This window comes from Elgaria multicarinata, chromosome 5 (assembly GCF_023053635.1).
Source record: "Elgaria multicarinata webbii isolate HBS135686 ecotype San Diego chromosome 5, rElgMul1.1.pri, whole genome shotgun sequence".
In the NCBI taxonomy this organism is placed as follows: Eukaryota; Metazoa; Chordata; class Lepidosauria; order Squamata; family Anguidae; genus Elgaria; species Elgaria multicarinata.
The window spans coordinates 73,991,092-74,009,898 of NC_086175.1; the positions used below are offsets into that span (position 1 = coordinate 73,991,092).

General features: G+C 43.1%; 1 protein-coding gene across 1 annotated transcript in view; it reads left to right on the forward strand.

Moving 5' to 3' along the window:
- Nucleotides 1-3,316: 3,316 nt before the first annotated feature.
- The window catches only part of RCAN1 (regulator of calcineurin 1), a 35,830-nt gene continuing 20,339 nt past the window's right edge, over nucleotides 3,317-18,807 (forward strand). Inside the window, exon 1 of the mRNA XM_063126659.1 lies at nucleotides 3,317-3,629. Within this exon, the coding sequence (XP_062982729.1) occupies nucleotides 3,342-3,629 (288 nt within the window). The 5' untranslated portion in view covers nucleotides 3,317-3,341. The remainder of the gene's footprint in view (nucleotides 3,630-18,807) is intronic.

Genomic DNA, 18,807 nt, shown 5'->3' on the forward strand with positions numbered 1-18,807 from the left:
TTTAAGGGTCACAGTTTTATACAAATTAGCTGTTTTAAGAAAAAACATATTAAAATGAAGATATAATAGTTCAGAAACTCTTCTTGAACAGCTGAATCAAAGTTGGCAAAAAAAAATTGGGGTGTGTGTGTGCAAGCTCACCTTGCCTAGGGCGCAAAATAGTCTGGCACTGGCCTCAATGACAGTTAAACTTTAACCTTATTTTACCTGTTTCTTCACAAAATATTTTACGGCACAGTTAATACTTTTGAGGTCAGTCCCTAAATCAGGTGAGGTGGATGACACTATCTCATTGCCAGTGTTGAAGAAAAATTCAGCTAACTATCCAGCTGGAGTCTGTATAAGCAATGGGAACAGGATGCCATCTTGTCTTTCGCCTCAGACAACAACATGTCTTTAACTGGCTCTGGGAGGAGGAGACAATGAGCACTTGTACATTACAAGGAAGATGTAGAGAGCAATTGCAAAAACAAACAAACCAGAACATCCATTTTTTAATAAAGAGTTGCTGCAGAGATCAGGATTGTAGTGTAGAGGAGAACAAAATGTGTGCAGGATCTACACTACTGCTTTATAATGGTACTGAAGTGCACTGACAACTATTGGGGCCCATGACACATTCCATATACCGTTTTCAACCCACTTTCATAGTGTTGTATCCTGCTTGGTATAGATCTGGTTGGTTTTAGTTTTTAAGCAACAGGTGTGGTCAGTGTTTGATCTCTAAAAAGGGAATTCTGAGGCTTTAAACTATATGGGATATCACTATTAAGTATGTAGGTAGGGTGGCCATATGAAAAGGAGGACAGGGCTCCTGTATCTTTAATAGTTGCATAGGAAAGGGAATTTCAGCAGGTGTCATTTGTATATATGGAGAACCTGGTGAAATTCCCTCTTCATCACAACAGTTAAAGTGCAGAAACTATAATAGAGTGACCAGATGTAAAAGAGGGCAGGGCACCTGCAGCTTTAACTGTTGTGATGAAGATGAAATTTCACCAGGTTCTCCATATATACAAATGACACCTGCTGAAATTCCCCTTTCAATACAACTGTTAAAGATACAGGAGCCTTGTCCTCCTTTTCATATGGTCACCCTAATATAGGGAGGGGACTGCAATTGCTCAGAACCACCCTTTATTTCACTGCTATTTTTGCTAACATTTGTGAAATGTTATTCTAAATTTGCATAGCATATGGACCTATGTCCCAGATCTTTTAAGTACCTAGCAATGTCACAGTACTTCAGCAAACTTTGGGTTCCCCTGAGTCTGCTGATACTTTCCTCTTGCTATTTTGACTAAGTAATGACAGATACTTTCTCTGTGAAGTACAGAAATAGAATATAAGATGATGCTCTGCCATAACATATTCAGTCTAGCACAACACAGTTCTGCAAATCCTTGTTTTCTGACTTATTTTGCCAACCAGCTACCTGTGAGAAGCTTGCAAGTAAGATGTTAATACAACAGTACCCTCCTGCTCACGATCCCCAGGAACTGGTATACAGAGGCATATACCCCAGCAATTAGTATAAAGAGGTATACCCAAGCAATTGGTATACAGAGGCATCTCTACTTTAAGAAACACACACACACACACATACACACCTTTACCATTTTTTTTCTTGGATCTTTCCATGTTCACTACAACTCATTTAGATGGCGACCAACAGCGACTATGTGCTTTGTAATTAAAGTTTCCCCTTAGTAGTGCTCTATAAAGTTAAATGAAACAGCACCATCTAATGGTTTGCAATATCCCATGATAAGTTTAAGTAGTGCATTATCTCTGATCTTTTTAAAGGTGAGGTTACAAGGGGAAGATGCGGGAGATGTCCTGGAAGTTGACCCACAAGTTTCTGTGAGTGGCCAATCATGAGTGTGCAATAAATAGCTCATGTAGAGAAGCTACTAGAGGTAGCATATAGCTATCATGACTAGTAATCATTGATTGTCCTATGGGTGCATTCCTAAGAAGGTTTATCAAAAAAGGTCCCACAACTCCCAGCATGTTAGCTGGAAAATGCTGGGAGTTGTATGAGCTTTTTTCTGTGTAAATATGCATACAATTCCACTTTTATCCTCCACAAATTTGTCCAATGCCTTTTTTGAGCCATCATGACCTTCTGCATCCAACTCACATAGTAAATGCCTACTCAGATAGTAAATGTTACAGAATGTGCTTGGGGTTTCATCTACTCCAACAACTACCACTGTTGTGAAATATGCAAAGTTGTCCTGCACCTGTTTACTTGGAATCAAGTTCAACGGGGGCTTGATCCCAGGTGAGCATGTATAATGACTGCATCCTAAACATTCTATTCAGCATTGTTACATTTTTAAAAAGTAAAGTGTTACAGTAAATTGAATATACAGCAGCCAGGGAATGATGAGGGTTGGGGTGCTTATGAAGAGGGTATTATACGAAACCAAGCATCCCTACTAACATCCATGGAATATTTTTGAGGATCTGCCTAATCTGCTTTGGAACCAGATCAATATCAAGCAGATCCCCAAAGCTCAGTAGAGAATAAAAATGCGGCCTGCAAAGGTTGGAATCCCAAATATTGTTGTGATCCTTGAAAATGTGATCCTTTAAAAATGTTCCTTCCCTTTCAAAAGTGATTCTTACTAAAAGCCCTAGAAACTCTTTAATTGCTACTTTACAAGCACAGACACCGTGTCGGTGGGGGAGGGGGAATCTGTAGTAGGGTGACTATATGAAAAGGAGGACAGGGCTCCTGTATCTTGTTGTATAGAAAAGAGAATTTCAGCAGGTGTCATTTGTATGCATGCTGCACCTGCTATACTAGTGACGGGATGCAAAAGAGTACAGGGCTCCTCCTGTTTTAACTGTTGTGAAGAAGAGGGAATTTCACTAGGTGCTGCATGCATACAAATGAGACCTGCTGAAATTCCCTTTTCTATACAACTTTTAAAGATACAAGAGCCCTGATCTCCTTTTCCCCTAAGAATCACCCTAAGAATCTATAGTATTAAGTGGTCGGGAGTTATTGGCTCATGGGACACTTTGAGGTAACACAGCGGCCAGACGAAGAAGATGGGGAGAGGTATTGCGAGCACTGCCCGAAACTAAGATGGCTGCCGTAGAGCCGAGACACTTCAAGACGGGTCACCTGTTGAAGACGGAGCCGAGCTGTGTGATTGGTTCGGCCCCGGCCCTCAGCCGTCACCGATCGAGTCTCAGGGCCGAGAGGAAAGAGTTAACGCTGGAGGGGCGCTGACCGCCTCTGGCTCGGGTCGCTTCCTCGGCTCAGCGGGGCTACAGCCAGCCGCGCGGGCCTTGTCCCCACCCCCGGCTCCGCCCCTCAGCTCGGTATGGAGGACCGGGGGGGCGACCGGAGGGAACTGGAGAGGCCGTACGAAGAAGAGGACGAAGGCAAGGCGGCGGCAGCGGCGGCAGAGGAAGCGGCCGTGGCCGTTGTCGTCCCGAAGCCCGAAGCCGACGAGGAGGCTGAGCCGGAGCAAGTGGCGGGGGGGCCTCCGGAGTTCGAGTCGGAGTGGAGCTTCGTCGACATGGAGACCGTGTCGCTGCGCGATCTGCCCACCGGGCTCATCGCCTGCAACCTACCTCTGGCCGTCTTCTTCGCCGATGGGCCGTGCAGGGTGCGTGAGCTGACGGGGCCGGCTGCGGCCAGGCGGGTAGAGGGGCCGGCGGCTTTTTTGCTCGGACGAGGGCGGTGGGCGCCCCACTCGAGCGGTGGCCGTGTGGGGGAGAGCCAGTAGGATAACGGATTAGCCGGACAAGACTGAGAGAGGGCCCCAGGGAAGCCAGGCCTCGCCCGCTCTCCCTCAGCCATGCACGGCCGCCGTTAGCGAGGGCTCCACAGGAGGCAAACATGGCTAACGAGCAAGCGGGGCTGCTGCTGTCACAGTCGATCCGCTGGGAATCCTGTGGACTAGCAGCGTGGCCTTGTGTAGTTAAGGGGCTGGAGTCGTGGTGTTCCTTGTGGACACGGGTATTCTGTAAGAAGGCACGGCTCTCCTTTAAAGCAATGTTTTCATTACTTAAATATTTTTATTTAGCATCAAAAGTACACTAAAGACATCCTGATACCTTATTTGCACTGCCTTAAAGGCTGAAACAGCAGCCCTGCCATCAGTAGGATATGTCTGGGTGGCACCCATCTATGCCCCTTAGCTGGTTGGTGTAGTGTTCTGTGAAAAGGAAGACTATTTCTTCCCCTTCTGTACTCTGAGGAAAGACAGCTGAGCAAGACTGTGGGCCATAATCATCCCTATCAGACGAATGGGATGGTTGGGGTCCAGGGGGGGCTGAAAATGCATCCATGTTTGTAATGTAGGGCAGCCTTCCCCAACTTGGGACCCCAGCAGATGTTTTGAACTTCAACTCCCAACAGCTCCAGCCTGCATGGCCAGTGGTCAGGGATGCTGGGAGTTGAAGTTGAAAACATCTGGAGGACAGCAGATTGGGGAAGGCTATTGTACGGATTGGATGGGCTGCCTGCAACAGTACAACTGATCTCCTTTTAAGTATGACCTATTTGTGTGTGTGCATGCTTACTGGTGCCCCAGCCCTAAGTTGTCCTGATACAGAGATAGCAGATTTTGCTAGGAATGATATGAGACAGCTCTGAGCCACTCATATCACAAAGGCACTGTGTATTCTGTACAAAAGAGCTACAGGTGGGGAACTGCCACGAAATGTTGGATATTTCTAGCCTGCTGGTTAGCCCTCAAACAAGAACGCTGCAGTGCTCTTGTTTGAGGGCTAACCAGCAGGGCCAGAGCAGTGTACTGATGTGCTACAACGCAATTGAGCTATGGGTAGCTGGGAAACATCTGCACCATGAGGTAATACATAGCCCTACAGATGTTTTTTGGACTGTAACTCCCATCATCCCTCACTATTGACTGTGGTGGCAAGGACTGATGGAAGTCGCAGTCCAACAACATATGGAGGACCATATGTCCCCATCCCTGATCTACCAATTCTAGGTGTTCCTTCTTTTGGCTAGGGGGGTGGGGATGATTTTTTTTTTAAAAAATGTGAGTATGCAGATACTTCTCTCTTTTTGCTGCTCTGTTGGTCAGTGTGCGACCAGCCACTTTGCTGTTTATTTATTTTTACTTCTAAAACTTACACCCTGCACTTTCAGTACCAATACTCAGAGTGGCTGTTGTAAGGCAAGCGTATTGGCTCCAATTATTGGTCCAGACCCAGTGGTCCATTTATAGTGCAATTCTAGGCGTGATTACTCAGATGCAGGCTGTATTGATTTTACCTGTCATTGATTTTACCTACTTCACAGGTAAGTTTGTATAGTATTGCAGTCTTGGAGAGTTTGATCGCCATCTCCTGTGACTTATATTTCAGTGTTTCCAAATAGATCAAATGCACTGGCAGGTGAAATGGCATGTTCTCGTGCCACACTTGAAAGACACAGATTGATTCTAACATCTTTAGGATCCAAGAAAGAAATTGTTATAACTATGACAAGCCCTGGCTACGACATGTATACTGATGGTGCTATACAATAATAACTAATATTGGGGTGGGGAGAGAGAAATGGAAGGCACCTTCAGTCAGATGCTTCACAGAACCAGGAATCATGTTGCTGAGCTTCATTTATTCTCTCCCCATAACCCCATCTACAAAAACTATTCCAGAATACATACGTCTTTGAGATGCAGTAGGCGGAAAAGTACTATTTCTAGCTTTAAGATTTGTACCTATAAGATCTAGATTTATAGTTCTGTTAAATACAGTTAATAGTTTCCATAACTACAGGCTTGTTTGAGTTTCTAAGAAGCTTAAGAAATTGTCAAACTTATATTTTCAATATATAGTCATTGTTATATCTTTTTTGCTCCCTAGCAATGCTGTCTCTCTGTGGTAAAGCTAAACTCTGAGGGGATGTGCCATCTAGTTTAATTGCCTTTTCCTGCCACTGCCTCTTAGAATCTGTTTAAGTAGTAATGTTACCATGTGTGTGTCCTCCTGATAGAAACCTGGCATGCGTTCACAATTTAAGCGCAACTCTCTGCATGTCTATTCAGAAGTAAGTCCCATTGGGTCCAGGTAAGTATCCTTAGGATTGCACCTAAACAGAACAATCCTAATTCTCACATCCCCTTGATGGAAGAGGCTAAGATGAGGGGGGGGGGTCCCTTTTTCTTGGATGAGGGAACAGCCTCCTCATCAGAAGCCCCATTAAGACCAGTGGAATGTTCTGCGAGTGTAGATCTGTTGCTGGCACTTCTTCCGCTGATGATGCGACCCCAAAATAGGGCATTCTGGTTGCAGGTTAGAGGCAGCCTTGAATCCATGGGATTGGATCATTCATTTCCCAGGGTTAGATCATTGATCTATCCAAGCCTGGAACCATAGAAATCAAGGAAGAACCAGTGGGAGAAAAAGAAGAGAAAAACCACTGCCCCCGTGCCCGTCTCCTGACCAATGTGAGCCAACAGTGCGTTTGAAGTGGCCGATTGCTCCCCATCCCAGGTAGGATGGATTTGCCATTTGGGAATTACAGCTCTATGTAAACTCAAAAATTCAGGAAGACTATGAAGTATCAATTTGCATATGCATTAGAGCTTTTCTTTTGTCTATAGTGGAAAAGAATGTGAGCTGGGTAATCCTCAATAAAATGTGACCTCAGCCAAACTCACAAGGCTGCCTTAGAAAAACTCATTGTCTGATATATGGGGAGTACTGCTTCTCTACCTTTAAGGTACTATAATAAAGATTATTGATATAATGACAGGAATCCAAAGGCCAGTTGGGATCACACAAAAAATTCCCCAGAGGGAATTCGTTTTACTTTAATCAGCTGAACCCCATGCCTGCTTTTCAAACTGTTTGCCATGTGGCCCAGCCGGCTGCTATTTTGAGAACTGGTCTAAAATCCCTGTAACGTGGCAGAACTACTTTCATGGTTCTTTGCTTCCTAACTGATGCCTGGAAAGTGCTTGGAACCTTCTAAATGTGGTCTATATTTTAGTGCTAGCAATTACATTATGTTCAAGAATTTAATAAGAAATGCCTGGATCAGCCACATGGGGGTGACTTGACACCATCCTTTCTCTGAAAGAGATTGCCTTAAAAACACAAGTTTTTGCCACTCTTGAATGTCTGCGGAATTTGCCTATCAGATGTACGGTTTATTCCCACTATGCAAATACGTCTGACTAACCCCTCTTTGCTAATAATTCTTCAAAAGTTCCTAGCCCTCAAAAACCATTATGCCTTAACTTGCTATGCATGTCTATGTTAGTAATCAGCCCTTTGGCCTGAAAAGAGGGAAAAGGGACACATTTTCTTCAGTTTTCAAAACTTCAGTTTCTACACCTAGAAATTATTATTACTTGCACTTGAAGAGTGGCTTTTTCCATACCTGGACTAAGCTGCAAAAAGTTTTAAGAAATTATTTAGCAAATTAATCTACAATATTCTACAATATACTTAATATACTCAAAGTGCAGAAAGGGGCAACTAAAATGATGAAGGGGCTGGAGCATCTCTATGAGGGAAAGTTATAACAGCTGGGACTGTTCAGCTTGGAAAAAAGGAGGCTAAAGGGAGACATGACAGGTGTACAAAATTATGCATGGTGTGGAGAATGTGGATAGGGAGACATTTTTCTCCTTTTCTCAAAACGCTAGAACCCGAGGTCATCCCATGAAGCTGATTGTGGGGAGATTCAAGACAAATAAAAGGAAGTACTTCACACAGCACATAGTTAAACTATGGCATTCACTACCACAAGATATAGTCACGGCCATCAATTTGGATGGTTTTAAAAGGGGGTTGGATAAATTCCTGGAGGAGAAGGCTAAATGGCTACTAGCCCTGATGGCTATGTGCTACATCAAGTATCTGAGGCAGTAAACCTGTATGCACCAGTTGCTGGGGAACATGGGTGGGAGGGTCTTGCTTTGTTAGCTGACAGCTGGTTGCCCACTGTATGAACAGAGTGCTGGACTAGATGGACCCTCGGTCTGATCCAGCGTGGCTCTTCTTATGTTCTTAATATACAAAGGTTTGTATCCATGTGAGTCTCTTTGCTTACAGAAAACTGTTTGATCCAGCAGAGGCTTCCATCAGCAAAACAGGGAGGGAAGCAGTTTTCACTGATTTCCCCTTCACCTGGCAGTTCCCCTCTATCTCCCCCATCCCCATTTGCACCAGAGGGTTGGGAGACCATTCAAAACAGTATGGGTGGTGGTGGGAGGGAAGGCAGGAGGAATCAACAAACACTGCCTCTCTCCTAGTTCTATTAAGTGCAGCCCCTTCTGTCAGTGGAGGGACACCATTGGATACAACCCAGATTCCAGAGGAAATGCTGTATTAAATGTTGCCCATAAGTTGTTTACTCCCCCAACCAAAACACGCTCCCCTTGAATAACTGAGATTCAATGCCAGAAGAAAACTGGCATTGAATCTCCGTTATTCAAGGGGAGCGTGTTTTCATTCAACACCAGAGTATACATCTCTCTTTTTCTTCAGTTACCCATCAAACCACCATGTTACTCAGTTTTTAGCAGATATTTCAAAGATAATTTGTGAATAATTTATCTTCATAATATGTTAATATAATCAAAATTACTGCTATATATGTTGCAGAGAGTAATAGTGTTGTTTCCACCTTTGTTTGGGACATGTGTCTCTACACGTTTGCAAACAATTTCTCCATGTTCAGGGAATGAGCCCTTCTGGAACACAAATGTGTGAAGAGAATTCAGATCACATATGCTAGGGCAAAGGTGAGGAATTTCTGCCCTCTGAGGACTATACATTCCCTGGGAGAAACCTGTGGGGGAGGAATGCATGCCAGCAGTGGGGAAGGCTGGAGCTAAAAGTGGGAGGGACCAGAGCCACCTCACTCAAACTCAAATTATTCTGTTCTTTCTCTCATCCCCACCCTCCTTTCTGTCTCCCCCCTGCTCAACTGCCATCCTTGCCCCTCTCCTCCATGCAGCAATTAGGCTTAGGGGGGGAAACTCTGGGTATTTTTGTCTAAGGTAAGACTAGTCTTCCCAACTTCAAGGAATGTAGAAAAGGTTATCATTTTAGGAAAGTTAAAATTCTGAGACTGTGGGCTTCTCCACATGGGGCATTTATCCTGCTACTGAGATTGGCTTCTCACAGAAGTTTGCAGGTCCTTTACATTATGTCAATCCCCAGCACTTCTCCAGTGCTTTCCAACCATTTGCACAGCTTTATTTGAAATGGAGATAATAAAGTATTAAGAAGATATGGTTTGAATTTGTCCATGTAAAGAGGGAGTTGCACTAATAGCAGCGCCATGTACTGGCTGTATAATGAAACCTGTAGAATTTGTAGATAAATCACCACCACCACCCAAAAAAACAAAAAGAAGTGTGTGTGTAAAGGAGCTGATCTTATTCTGAATTATTCAATTAAAGGCATATTTGAAGATACAACTTCTGCCACGTGTCTGGGGAAAATGTTTTCAGATTAAAAATAACAGCAGCTTGGGAGCACAATAGAGAAGTAGCAAGAGGAAGGCAGCAAAGATTGTGATTTTTAAGTCAGTTTCTTAGTAAAAAGACCTCCCCTAACTCCCTAATGTATCTGCCAGGAAATGGAGAGAGACCCCATCCCCCCCAGTTGTTTTCATGTTCCTTGACCCTCTTAGTCATGTGAGGGGGGGAAAGGGACAGATGACAGGAGATCTGAGGAAATTGACCCATGATGAATCATTAACATATCTTGGATTTTTTTCTTTGCTTAAGGAAACCAATTATTTATAGCTTTGCATTTTGCATGATTCTAAGTTTCCATTTGATGCTTTAAGAAGATTATTCTGCTTAATCCTTTGTTGCTGTGTACTTAGCCAGCTAGTTTCTAGCAGCTCTTCCTTGAGCTATCATATGACAACTTATGTTAAAGGTCATTGTGCCTTTAGTTAAGCATTGGGAAGCTCTAATCTCTGGGGAGACACTCCTTTAATAGTGCTTATAGTATCATACTATTATTATTTTTAAAAAACCAAGTGACAGTGCTTTGTGTGAAAGAATGAAGCTATAACCAGTTTTTCCAGTATGGATTGGCTAACAGAAAAATCTTAGGCCTCCAACAAGGGTCTTAAAAGTTGTGGGGTAGAAGTAATGAACAGAAATGTTATTGTAAGCACAGTAAACTGTTTAAATGGATAACTTTCACATTGAGTTCAAGTTGCTACTAAAATAGTTCAAATTATTCTCTAGTACTTCTTACATGGCCAGCTTGCAGCTTAGGAAGGAAGCTCTTAATATGATGTCTCCTTTCTTTTCTTTCAAATCCCTCCTACAAAAAACACCACCTTTTCCATGACTTGTTTGACACAACCCTGTAGTTTCCTTGCCTTTCTGCAACTAAGCATGTAGATAAGAACATAAGAGCCATGCTGGATCAAACCAATGATCCATTTAGTCCAGCACTCCGTTCACGCAATGGCCAACCAGCTGTCAACCGGGAACCCACAAGCAGGGCATGTGTATATATTAGGGGTGTGCACGGACCCCCAGCTCCGCCCCTCGGGCCGATCCGAAAATTTCGGATCGGCCCGCTCCGCGCCGCCCATACTCCGCTCCTCTTCACCGTGGAGCTCTGGCTCCGAATCGGAGCTCCGTAGTGGAGGGGAGTGGTGCCAGGTAAGGCTGGGAGAGGAGGGCGGGGGGCGTTACCGGGCCCTGCCGCCGTCGCAGAGCCCGGTAAGGGACCAAGGGGGAGGGGGGCCTTACCTGCCTCCATCCGCGGTCCGTCAGCTTCTTCAATTGAGCCCGCGGTTCAGCCAGGAAGTCTGGGCCGCAAGTGCGGCCTAGACTTCCTGGTTGAACCGCGGGCTCAATTGAAGAAGCTGAGGGACCGCGGATGGAGGCAGGTAAGGGAGAGGAGGGGGGGTTTACTGGGCCCTGCCGCTGTCGCCGCATGGGCGACAGCGGCAGGGCCCGGTAAACCCCACTTACCTTTCCGGAGGATTTAGTATTACATGTGCACTGGCCCAGTGCCTTTGATTATAGGGAGCAAATTGATCAGGAACTATCTTTAAGTTGACTGGAAAAGTTGTATTGTTTCCTTCTGTCTGGCCCTTTATGAAATGGGTATTCCAGTTAATATATCTTTATGTACAAGTATCCAGCAATATTTACTTTAGAAATAAATAGCTGGTGCTGATTCTGGTAATAATAATACAAGTTTCATTGTTTGATCTTAGTTTTGTGATTGAGAAATGATTGTTTACAGAAGTAGATGTTTACCTTTATCTCAAATTGCTACCTGTTGCATATCTACCAGAAAAGAGAAGGTAGTTTTTCCAAAAACTAATAAATTAAATGGCAGTCTTACTTGAATAGTTTAATAATGATTCAGTTAACACACGTTGAAGCAGGCTGGAGCATACGTATTATGTAGGGGATCCTGTGCTCCATGAAAATAAGCTATACAGTGTCTTTTGGAAATCTAGTTTTTCTGCAGTGCACCATATTTTCAGTCCAAATGTTCCTTTTATAACAAGGAGTTGTGTTGTTTTTAGTTGTTTGTAGTAGCCTTTTGGAAGTTAGAGGCAGAAACTACAAATTGTTTTTAAGGAAAAGTTTTTAATCTTCGAAATGACTTATTCTTTATATCCTTGTCAATCCCGGCTTGTGAAATCTGCCAGGGCTGGGCTGGGCACCTAGACTTCTGAGATGATTAATGCTTAAGAGGTGATCGTGAGGCCCTTGTTGAAGAAATGTGCAACCCCCTTTGTTCTTCTGGACCTCTCAGCAGCTTTCAATACCATCAACTATGTTATTCTTACAGATTATTCAACTGGATTGGGCCTGGGAGGCATAGTTTTAAAGTGGTTCTGGACTTTCCTGGAGGAGCGGTCTCAGAAGGTGGTGCTGGGGGACATTTGTTCCACCCCATGGCCGTTAGCCTGTGGCTGCTGCAAAGTTCCATTTGTGTCCCATGCTTTTAAAAATTTACATGAAACCTCTGCAGGGAGTCATCAGGAGGTTTGGGCTGAAGTGTCATCAGTATGCAGATGATACTTGGCTCTACCTCTCATTTCCATCTACACATCCCAGGGAGGCTGTTGATCTTGTGAACCAGTGTTTGGAAGCTGTCTTGGGGTGGATGAGGGTAAACAAACTGAAACACAATCCAGACAAGAGGAAAGTACTGTTCATTGGGAAACCAACCATTCTGGATGGAGGTTTACAACTGGTCTTAGATGGAGTTTCACTCCCCCTAAAAGACCAAGTTCATAATTTGGAAGTTCTCCTGGACTCTGTGCTAACAGGGAGGTTCCGATGGATGCAGTGTCCAGGAGTGTGTTTTACCAGATTAGGCTGGTAAACCAGTTGCAGCCTTGTCTGGAGAGGATGGACGTTGTATGAGTTATCCATGCACTCGTGACGTTCAGGCTGCACTACTGTAATGTGCTGTTTGTGGGGCTGCTTTTGAAAATGTTTCAGAAACTTCAACTGGTGCAGAATGTGTCCACCCAAGTGTTGATGGGGGTAAGAAGTTTAAATCATGTAACATCTATAGCTGTTCTGGTTACTGGTGTGTTTCTCAGCCCAATTTAATGCTCTAGTTTTGACCTTTTGTGAAGGTTTGAGGTCTATAGAGACAAGGTAAAAGAGTCAACCTTAGAGACCTGGGGTTATTCTGTTGGGAGAGGTTATCCTTGAGAGAAGTACTTTCATTTCCCCATTAAATTTCACTTCCCCAGTTAAGTTTCATTTCCTCAAGGTTTAAACAGTACTTTCTGTTTGGGGAGAAGAGGATATAAAGAGGGGAGCGCTAGTTATGAAGCTGCCTTCCACCAAGCAGACTGTTGGGAACAATCCATCTACGTGTTTCCGTGATGGGTGTGGAGGAAGAGACTTCCTTACTTTCAGCGCTACCGTATTTCTTCAATTCTAAGATGCTATCGATTGTAAGACGCACACTAATTTCAGTACCACCAACAGAAAAAAAGCTTTGATTCTAAGAAATAATAAAGGCACCCACAATTCTAAGATGCACCCCGTTTTTAGAGATGTTTATATGGGGAGAAAGTGCATCTTAGAATCGAAGAAATACAGTAATAACCAAGTGGGCTGGCAAAGAGAAATGTAGCAATCCCTCCTTCCGCTGCCTTGCCCGGTCACTCACCTGTGTGAGTGAACGCCATGAACTCGTCTACATGGAGTTCCTGATCACATATAGCTCTACTGCATTTAATATACTAGGTTTCAAGAAAGGGTAATGAATGCTCAGAACCAACTAGATTAATTTTATTAAGAGAGTTATCTCTGAACTTTGATATAAACCAAAATCTGTTTTGTGCAGAAAATGGCATAATATGGAAAGTTCTGCTTTCTTCAAGCTAGCAGATTTTCTGAAAGATACCAGAACTGTTTTTTGTTTGTCCATGTAGGCTATTTTAGTCTTTACCTTGTATTAATATAATGCAAGTTTGTATCTGATGAATGTGCTACAGGCTATTTTGTATTGACATTTGTTTTCATGTAATTTTAACTAATTGTATTTGAAGTACTGTTTGCTAAAAACTGTTTGCAACCAGGATTTTTCACAGCAGCCTTCTCCACCCCTATCCTCACCACCTCTATTGTTGTTTTGCCTAGGAGTGTAAGGCCTTGGGGCCAATCCAGAGCCAGTAATTAGCATCACTTGGGAGTAGAGATGGAATAAATTCAAGGATTTGTTTATTTATTTAGTTTACAAAGAGCTGGTTTGGACATAACATTCAACCATGGTTTAGTGTTGCAAAGAATGAGACACAGCAAGTCTTGAGCTCACACATTCCCACCCCAATGAAGACACAAGGAGGAATTCAGAAGCTTTTGCTTCCATTTTAGATTAACCCACAGCTAACCTTGTTGTCGTAGCCTGGACTAACAGGTTAATCTTAATTAAGCAGCTTCAACCCAGAGTTTATTAAGCTGGCTTTGTTTTGACTAACCCCCAAATTAAACACAATTTAAGGTTTGCACCAGAGAGAGATGGGGTGAGGACATGAACCTGAGGCTCATTCTCATCCAAACACAGCCACAGTCAAATCAAGAAGATAAGCTATAACTAGTGTCTAGAAGCAGTGTCCCAAAGAAGTCAGTTCTTTGGCAGTAAGGCTACGTTTACTGCTCATAGTCAGTGTTACATAATCACCAATGTACAGCTGTCCTGGGGCAAGCCTAACTATGTTTTCTTTTCCCATGGGAATTTAAATTTGGAAAAGAAAATGGAAGTAGGCTTGCTTAGTGTAGCAGTAGGGAACACTGCTTATGCCAGTATCTGGTTGTTCCATCAAGTGACATAGATAGCATTTCTGCTAAAATGGTGAGGATCTGCAACTCCTGAAGAAATCTTGCCCCCCCCCTTTTTTTTTTTACTGCTTATTTCACAATTGTGTTGGATGCTGTTGTGGCTGAACCATTGCTGCCATGTTATATGCTCTTTCACAGATGTGGGAGCATGTTGCAGGTTTTAGATCACTGTCTTATTATGATATTGGCTATATTCAGGCATCACAATATGTAATGATTTATCTTGACAGGAGCAAGCCTAGATGAGCTTTGATCTCATGTGCTCTCCCTCCCCTCTCCTCCTCCGGTGTAGCCATAAGAAGGATATCTACTTCTGAGTTCAGATAAGCACAGTTTAGCATTATATCTGTGGCTAATCTTACTATGAAACAAGCCTGTTTCATAACCCATGGTTTGAAGTTTGCTTGTTTTGGACAAACCATGGTTAAGATTTTTATTTATTATTTATTTATTTATTTATTACATTTTTATACTGCCCAATAGCTGAAGCTCTCTGGGCAGTTCACCAAGATAAACCAATTTGCTGGGATTAGACAATATAACAAGCTGCAGTTCACATTTTGGCTAGATTCCTTCCTTTCATGATAAACCATGGCTTATGTCAGCATCTGAATAAAGACTCTTCTAGAATCCAAGAGTATCCTTAGATTCTACTAGTCTCCAGAAGCAGTGATTGGCCAGTTCGCAGAATCAAACAACCCATGGTTAACAAACTGGGTTGTTTGTGAGGGCTCTGGCTCTTGCCCACTTCCAATTTCTGAAAAAAAACTAACAACACTCTATTCTTGGTTGCTGTCGTGATGTGCAAACCCAGCAGTCCGGGTTGTTTAACTGTAAAAAACTCAAGAGTACCAGGTTCTCCCATTATAACAACAACCCAAGAATTGGGCATCTGTGGCTTGTTGCAGGAAGTTAAATGCAAACCTGTGTCAGGGAAGGATTTTAACAACAGGCTAATTCTGTAAGAGATGCTCTGATCTACTGGCTTACTAGATTTGCTATTAACCTCTTATTTTTCCACAGTAGGATTCGCTAACTATTTTAGGCCAAATTCCATTTCTGAGAGGTTCTCAGGAGCCACATTGCAGTGGTGGACAGGGCCAAAGGCAAAAGTGGGTGGGAACAAATACATAAACACTCACTCATACATTCTGTCACACACACACAACGTACAGAACACAACCTCCCTCCTCAAAGCGCCCACCCATGCTGCAATTAGGCTTTTAAAAGGGTCCATTGGCACCAATGCAAGCTTTTAAAAAGCTTGATTTCAGTGGGGAAGGAGGAATTTTTCAATACCGTGTGTGTGTGTCACAGCATTGTGAAGAGTTAGCCCTTCCCTCCAACTACCCCCATATATGCGCACACACAAATAAATATCCCCACCCCAATGCTGCACAAGAGTGGGCATTTTGAGGAGGGAGGGAGTGTTTGGGGCAGTGGGAAGGTGAGGAAATCCTTTATCTCTTCATCAGCTGCTGATTAGAAATAAACGATTCTCAAGTCTGGGTGTGGGGAGAGAGGGGCTGAGGGCTTAGGAGAGGGTGAGAGGTCTGGGAGAAGAACTCACTGGGCAGATGGGGGAGCCCCTTGAGGTGAATCAGGCCCATAGAGCAGAGGTTTCCATCCCTGATCTATAGTATCTAAACACAAGTAAAAGTCTGAGTTGGCCTGGAGCAACCTATACCTCCAAAATAGTGTGTTATTTCTTTTGTAATTGACTTACAACCATGTTTTTTTATTATTATTTCTGATTTAAGATAGTTAATAATAATAATACATTTCTTATCTGCCTTTCCCTCTGGATCGAAGCAGGGAACAGCATCAAATACAAAAATACTATAAAATACATAAAACTGATTAAAGACATATAAAATTAATACATTATTAAAATAACAGCCAGACATCTTAAAATGTGATGGAAGAGATCTGTCTTTATAGCTTTTTTAAAAATTCAGAAAGACTATTAAAGTTGGCAAATCTCTCCCAGCAGGCAATCCACAGTCTGGGAGTGGCATAAGAGAAGGTCTTCTGGCTAATGGTTGTCAGCCTAGTTTTGGCTGCCTGAAGTAAATTCTTCCCAGAGAACCTCAGTGTGCAGGGCAGATTGTACGGGAGAAGGCGATCCTGCAGGTAACCTGGAATTTAGGGCTCTTAAGGATTCAAAGGAAACTGGCTAGGCAGTCTTACAACCTGTTCTCCTTTGTACATGGCAAGGCTAGACATTCTGAAAAGGGGATGGTATGCCCAGGGCCTGTAAAAAGCTAGTTGACCCCTAAGTATAGCTCAGTTTTCTGGGGCAGCAGCCCCCAAAATGGCTGTGATGGTTGCAGTGATCTAGTCTCCCACGTTGACTGCCTTTGGGTGATTTGTGCCTTACATTCCTATCACAACCTGCACCTCTATCTTATATAAATGCCTAACCTGGTTGCTCATTTTCACAAGAAAGGTTTGCTGTTTTTTCCATAAAGACAAAAGTCTCTGAAAAGCTTTCCAGGATGTCTGGAAACTGGAATATAACTGTGAATCACCTATGGAAAATGCTATGTAGTGATTTTTTTTTGTTATCAGGAAACAGTGTGCCTTTCCATAGTTTTATGATGTAATTCGTATGGCACAATAAGAAACGGTTGTGGGCAGTTATTGGCAAACCTTCGAATTGGTTCATAATTTTCCAGCAAAGCACTCTTGGTTGCAAATTCCCATGCTAAATTCTTTCCTCACATGGGAAACTTTTATGAATATAAAAGAAAACACTTACAGATTTTTTTTTAGCCTAGGAAAATGGCATGCATTTTTTTAGCATAGGAAAATGACGTGCAAATTATTTCTAAGAAGCTGAGGGAGGAAAAGACTTCTGGGGAAGTTTTGTAAGCATCCGAAACAACGGATCTACTGTTCCACATCTTATGGTATAGAAGTGGTACATCATCTGCTTTTGGACTACTTTTTAAAAGTTTAAATGCACAAGTATTAAAAATATTGAAGAAATTGCATCCCTTACCCCACTCCAGCCTGCAGCTAAAGCAGAAAAATATTCCTAAAATGTTGCAACTGGGGAAAGTAAATGAAGAACACAAGAGAAAATTACCCCCCTCCATAGTAATTCTGAGGGGGTAAAACATAGGGGGCTGCAGCTGGGGAGGAATGGTCACCCCTCTAGGAAAACCAACAAGCCCTATTCTCATCTTTGCTTTATTTCACAAGTCCTGAGTACTAGGATTGTGAAATCAGCTTGATTATTCATTGTGACTTGTCAAAAGACAACACTTTGAGCTGGTCTGTTTCTGTTTTACTATATGAAATGGTCCTACAGATCTTACCCACTTCAAGGGAACTTAAGGTGGAGGAAGCAGGGCATAAATCAGGGGGAAATATTCTGACTAAGCAATAGTAAAACTAGTAAAAATGTAATTAAATATTTCACTCTGACCTTTTTTAAAAGGTAGTGGGCCAAACATCCTCATGTCTAACTTTCTGAGAAGTCCGCCTATATGTTAGTGACATCCAGCTCGCTCGCTCGCTCTCTCCCAGATGTCTTGCCCTCCATCCAACCTGCTTCTCCAACTTCCTCTCTTATATTTTTGTTTGAGTGATTCATCATTGCCTCTAGCTCAGTATGTCCAAGACTGAATTTCTCATCTTTCCTCCCAAGGCTGCAACTCCTAATTCACTCTCCTTATCCATTGACAACATCACCACCCACACTGTTGATCAAACACAAAGCCTTGCTTTTCTTTGACTCTTCTCTTCTGTCACCAGATAAATTGCTTCTCCCTTTTACATTAAAAAATATGGCTCTTCCTGTCTATCCCTTCACCAAAATCTCTGTGCCTCTGACTTGGTCACCTCTCACCTTGACTACTGCAGTCTGCCCTCTTGTCTTCTGTTGCCTCACCTTCATCCATTCACATCCATCCACTGTCATCCATCCAGAACTCTGCTGCCAAAATCTTACCCCTCTCTTGTTCTGACCATATGATTCCACTTCTTAAATTCCTTCACTGTATATTTTTGGCCGGTAGGCAAATTTGGAATTTTGATAGTGTCATGGGTGTTTTCATAAAATGGCTGCCAGGGAAAGCTTGCACATTCACAAAATGGATGCCACAGCCAGTCACAAAAGCCAGAAGGCAAACTGGTGAGGCTAAAAGAAAAGTAACTTGTCCAGAACCTAGGTTTATGGCAGAGAGGAAGGCTGAACTCCCAAACACAAAACCAGATTTTTGGAAGACCCCTTCCTGAATTCCATTCCACCCATATCACAAAAGGCAGACTGATGAGGCTCAGAGGTAACCAACCTGGCCACAAGAAAGTGAGTACACAGCAGAGGTAGGCTGTGCCTCAAATGCTAAAGCTGTTTTGGGGGCATATACTTGTCTCCAGAAAGCATAACATAATACGCATTTCACAAAAGCAAACTGGTGATGCTCAGAGAAACACAAACATGAATCCACATACACCACACACTTCCCCCAAACCAGGCCAAACACAC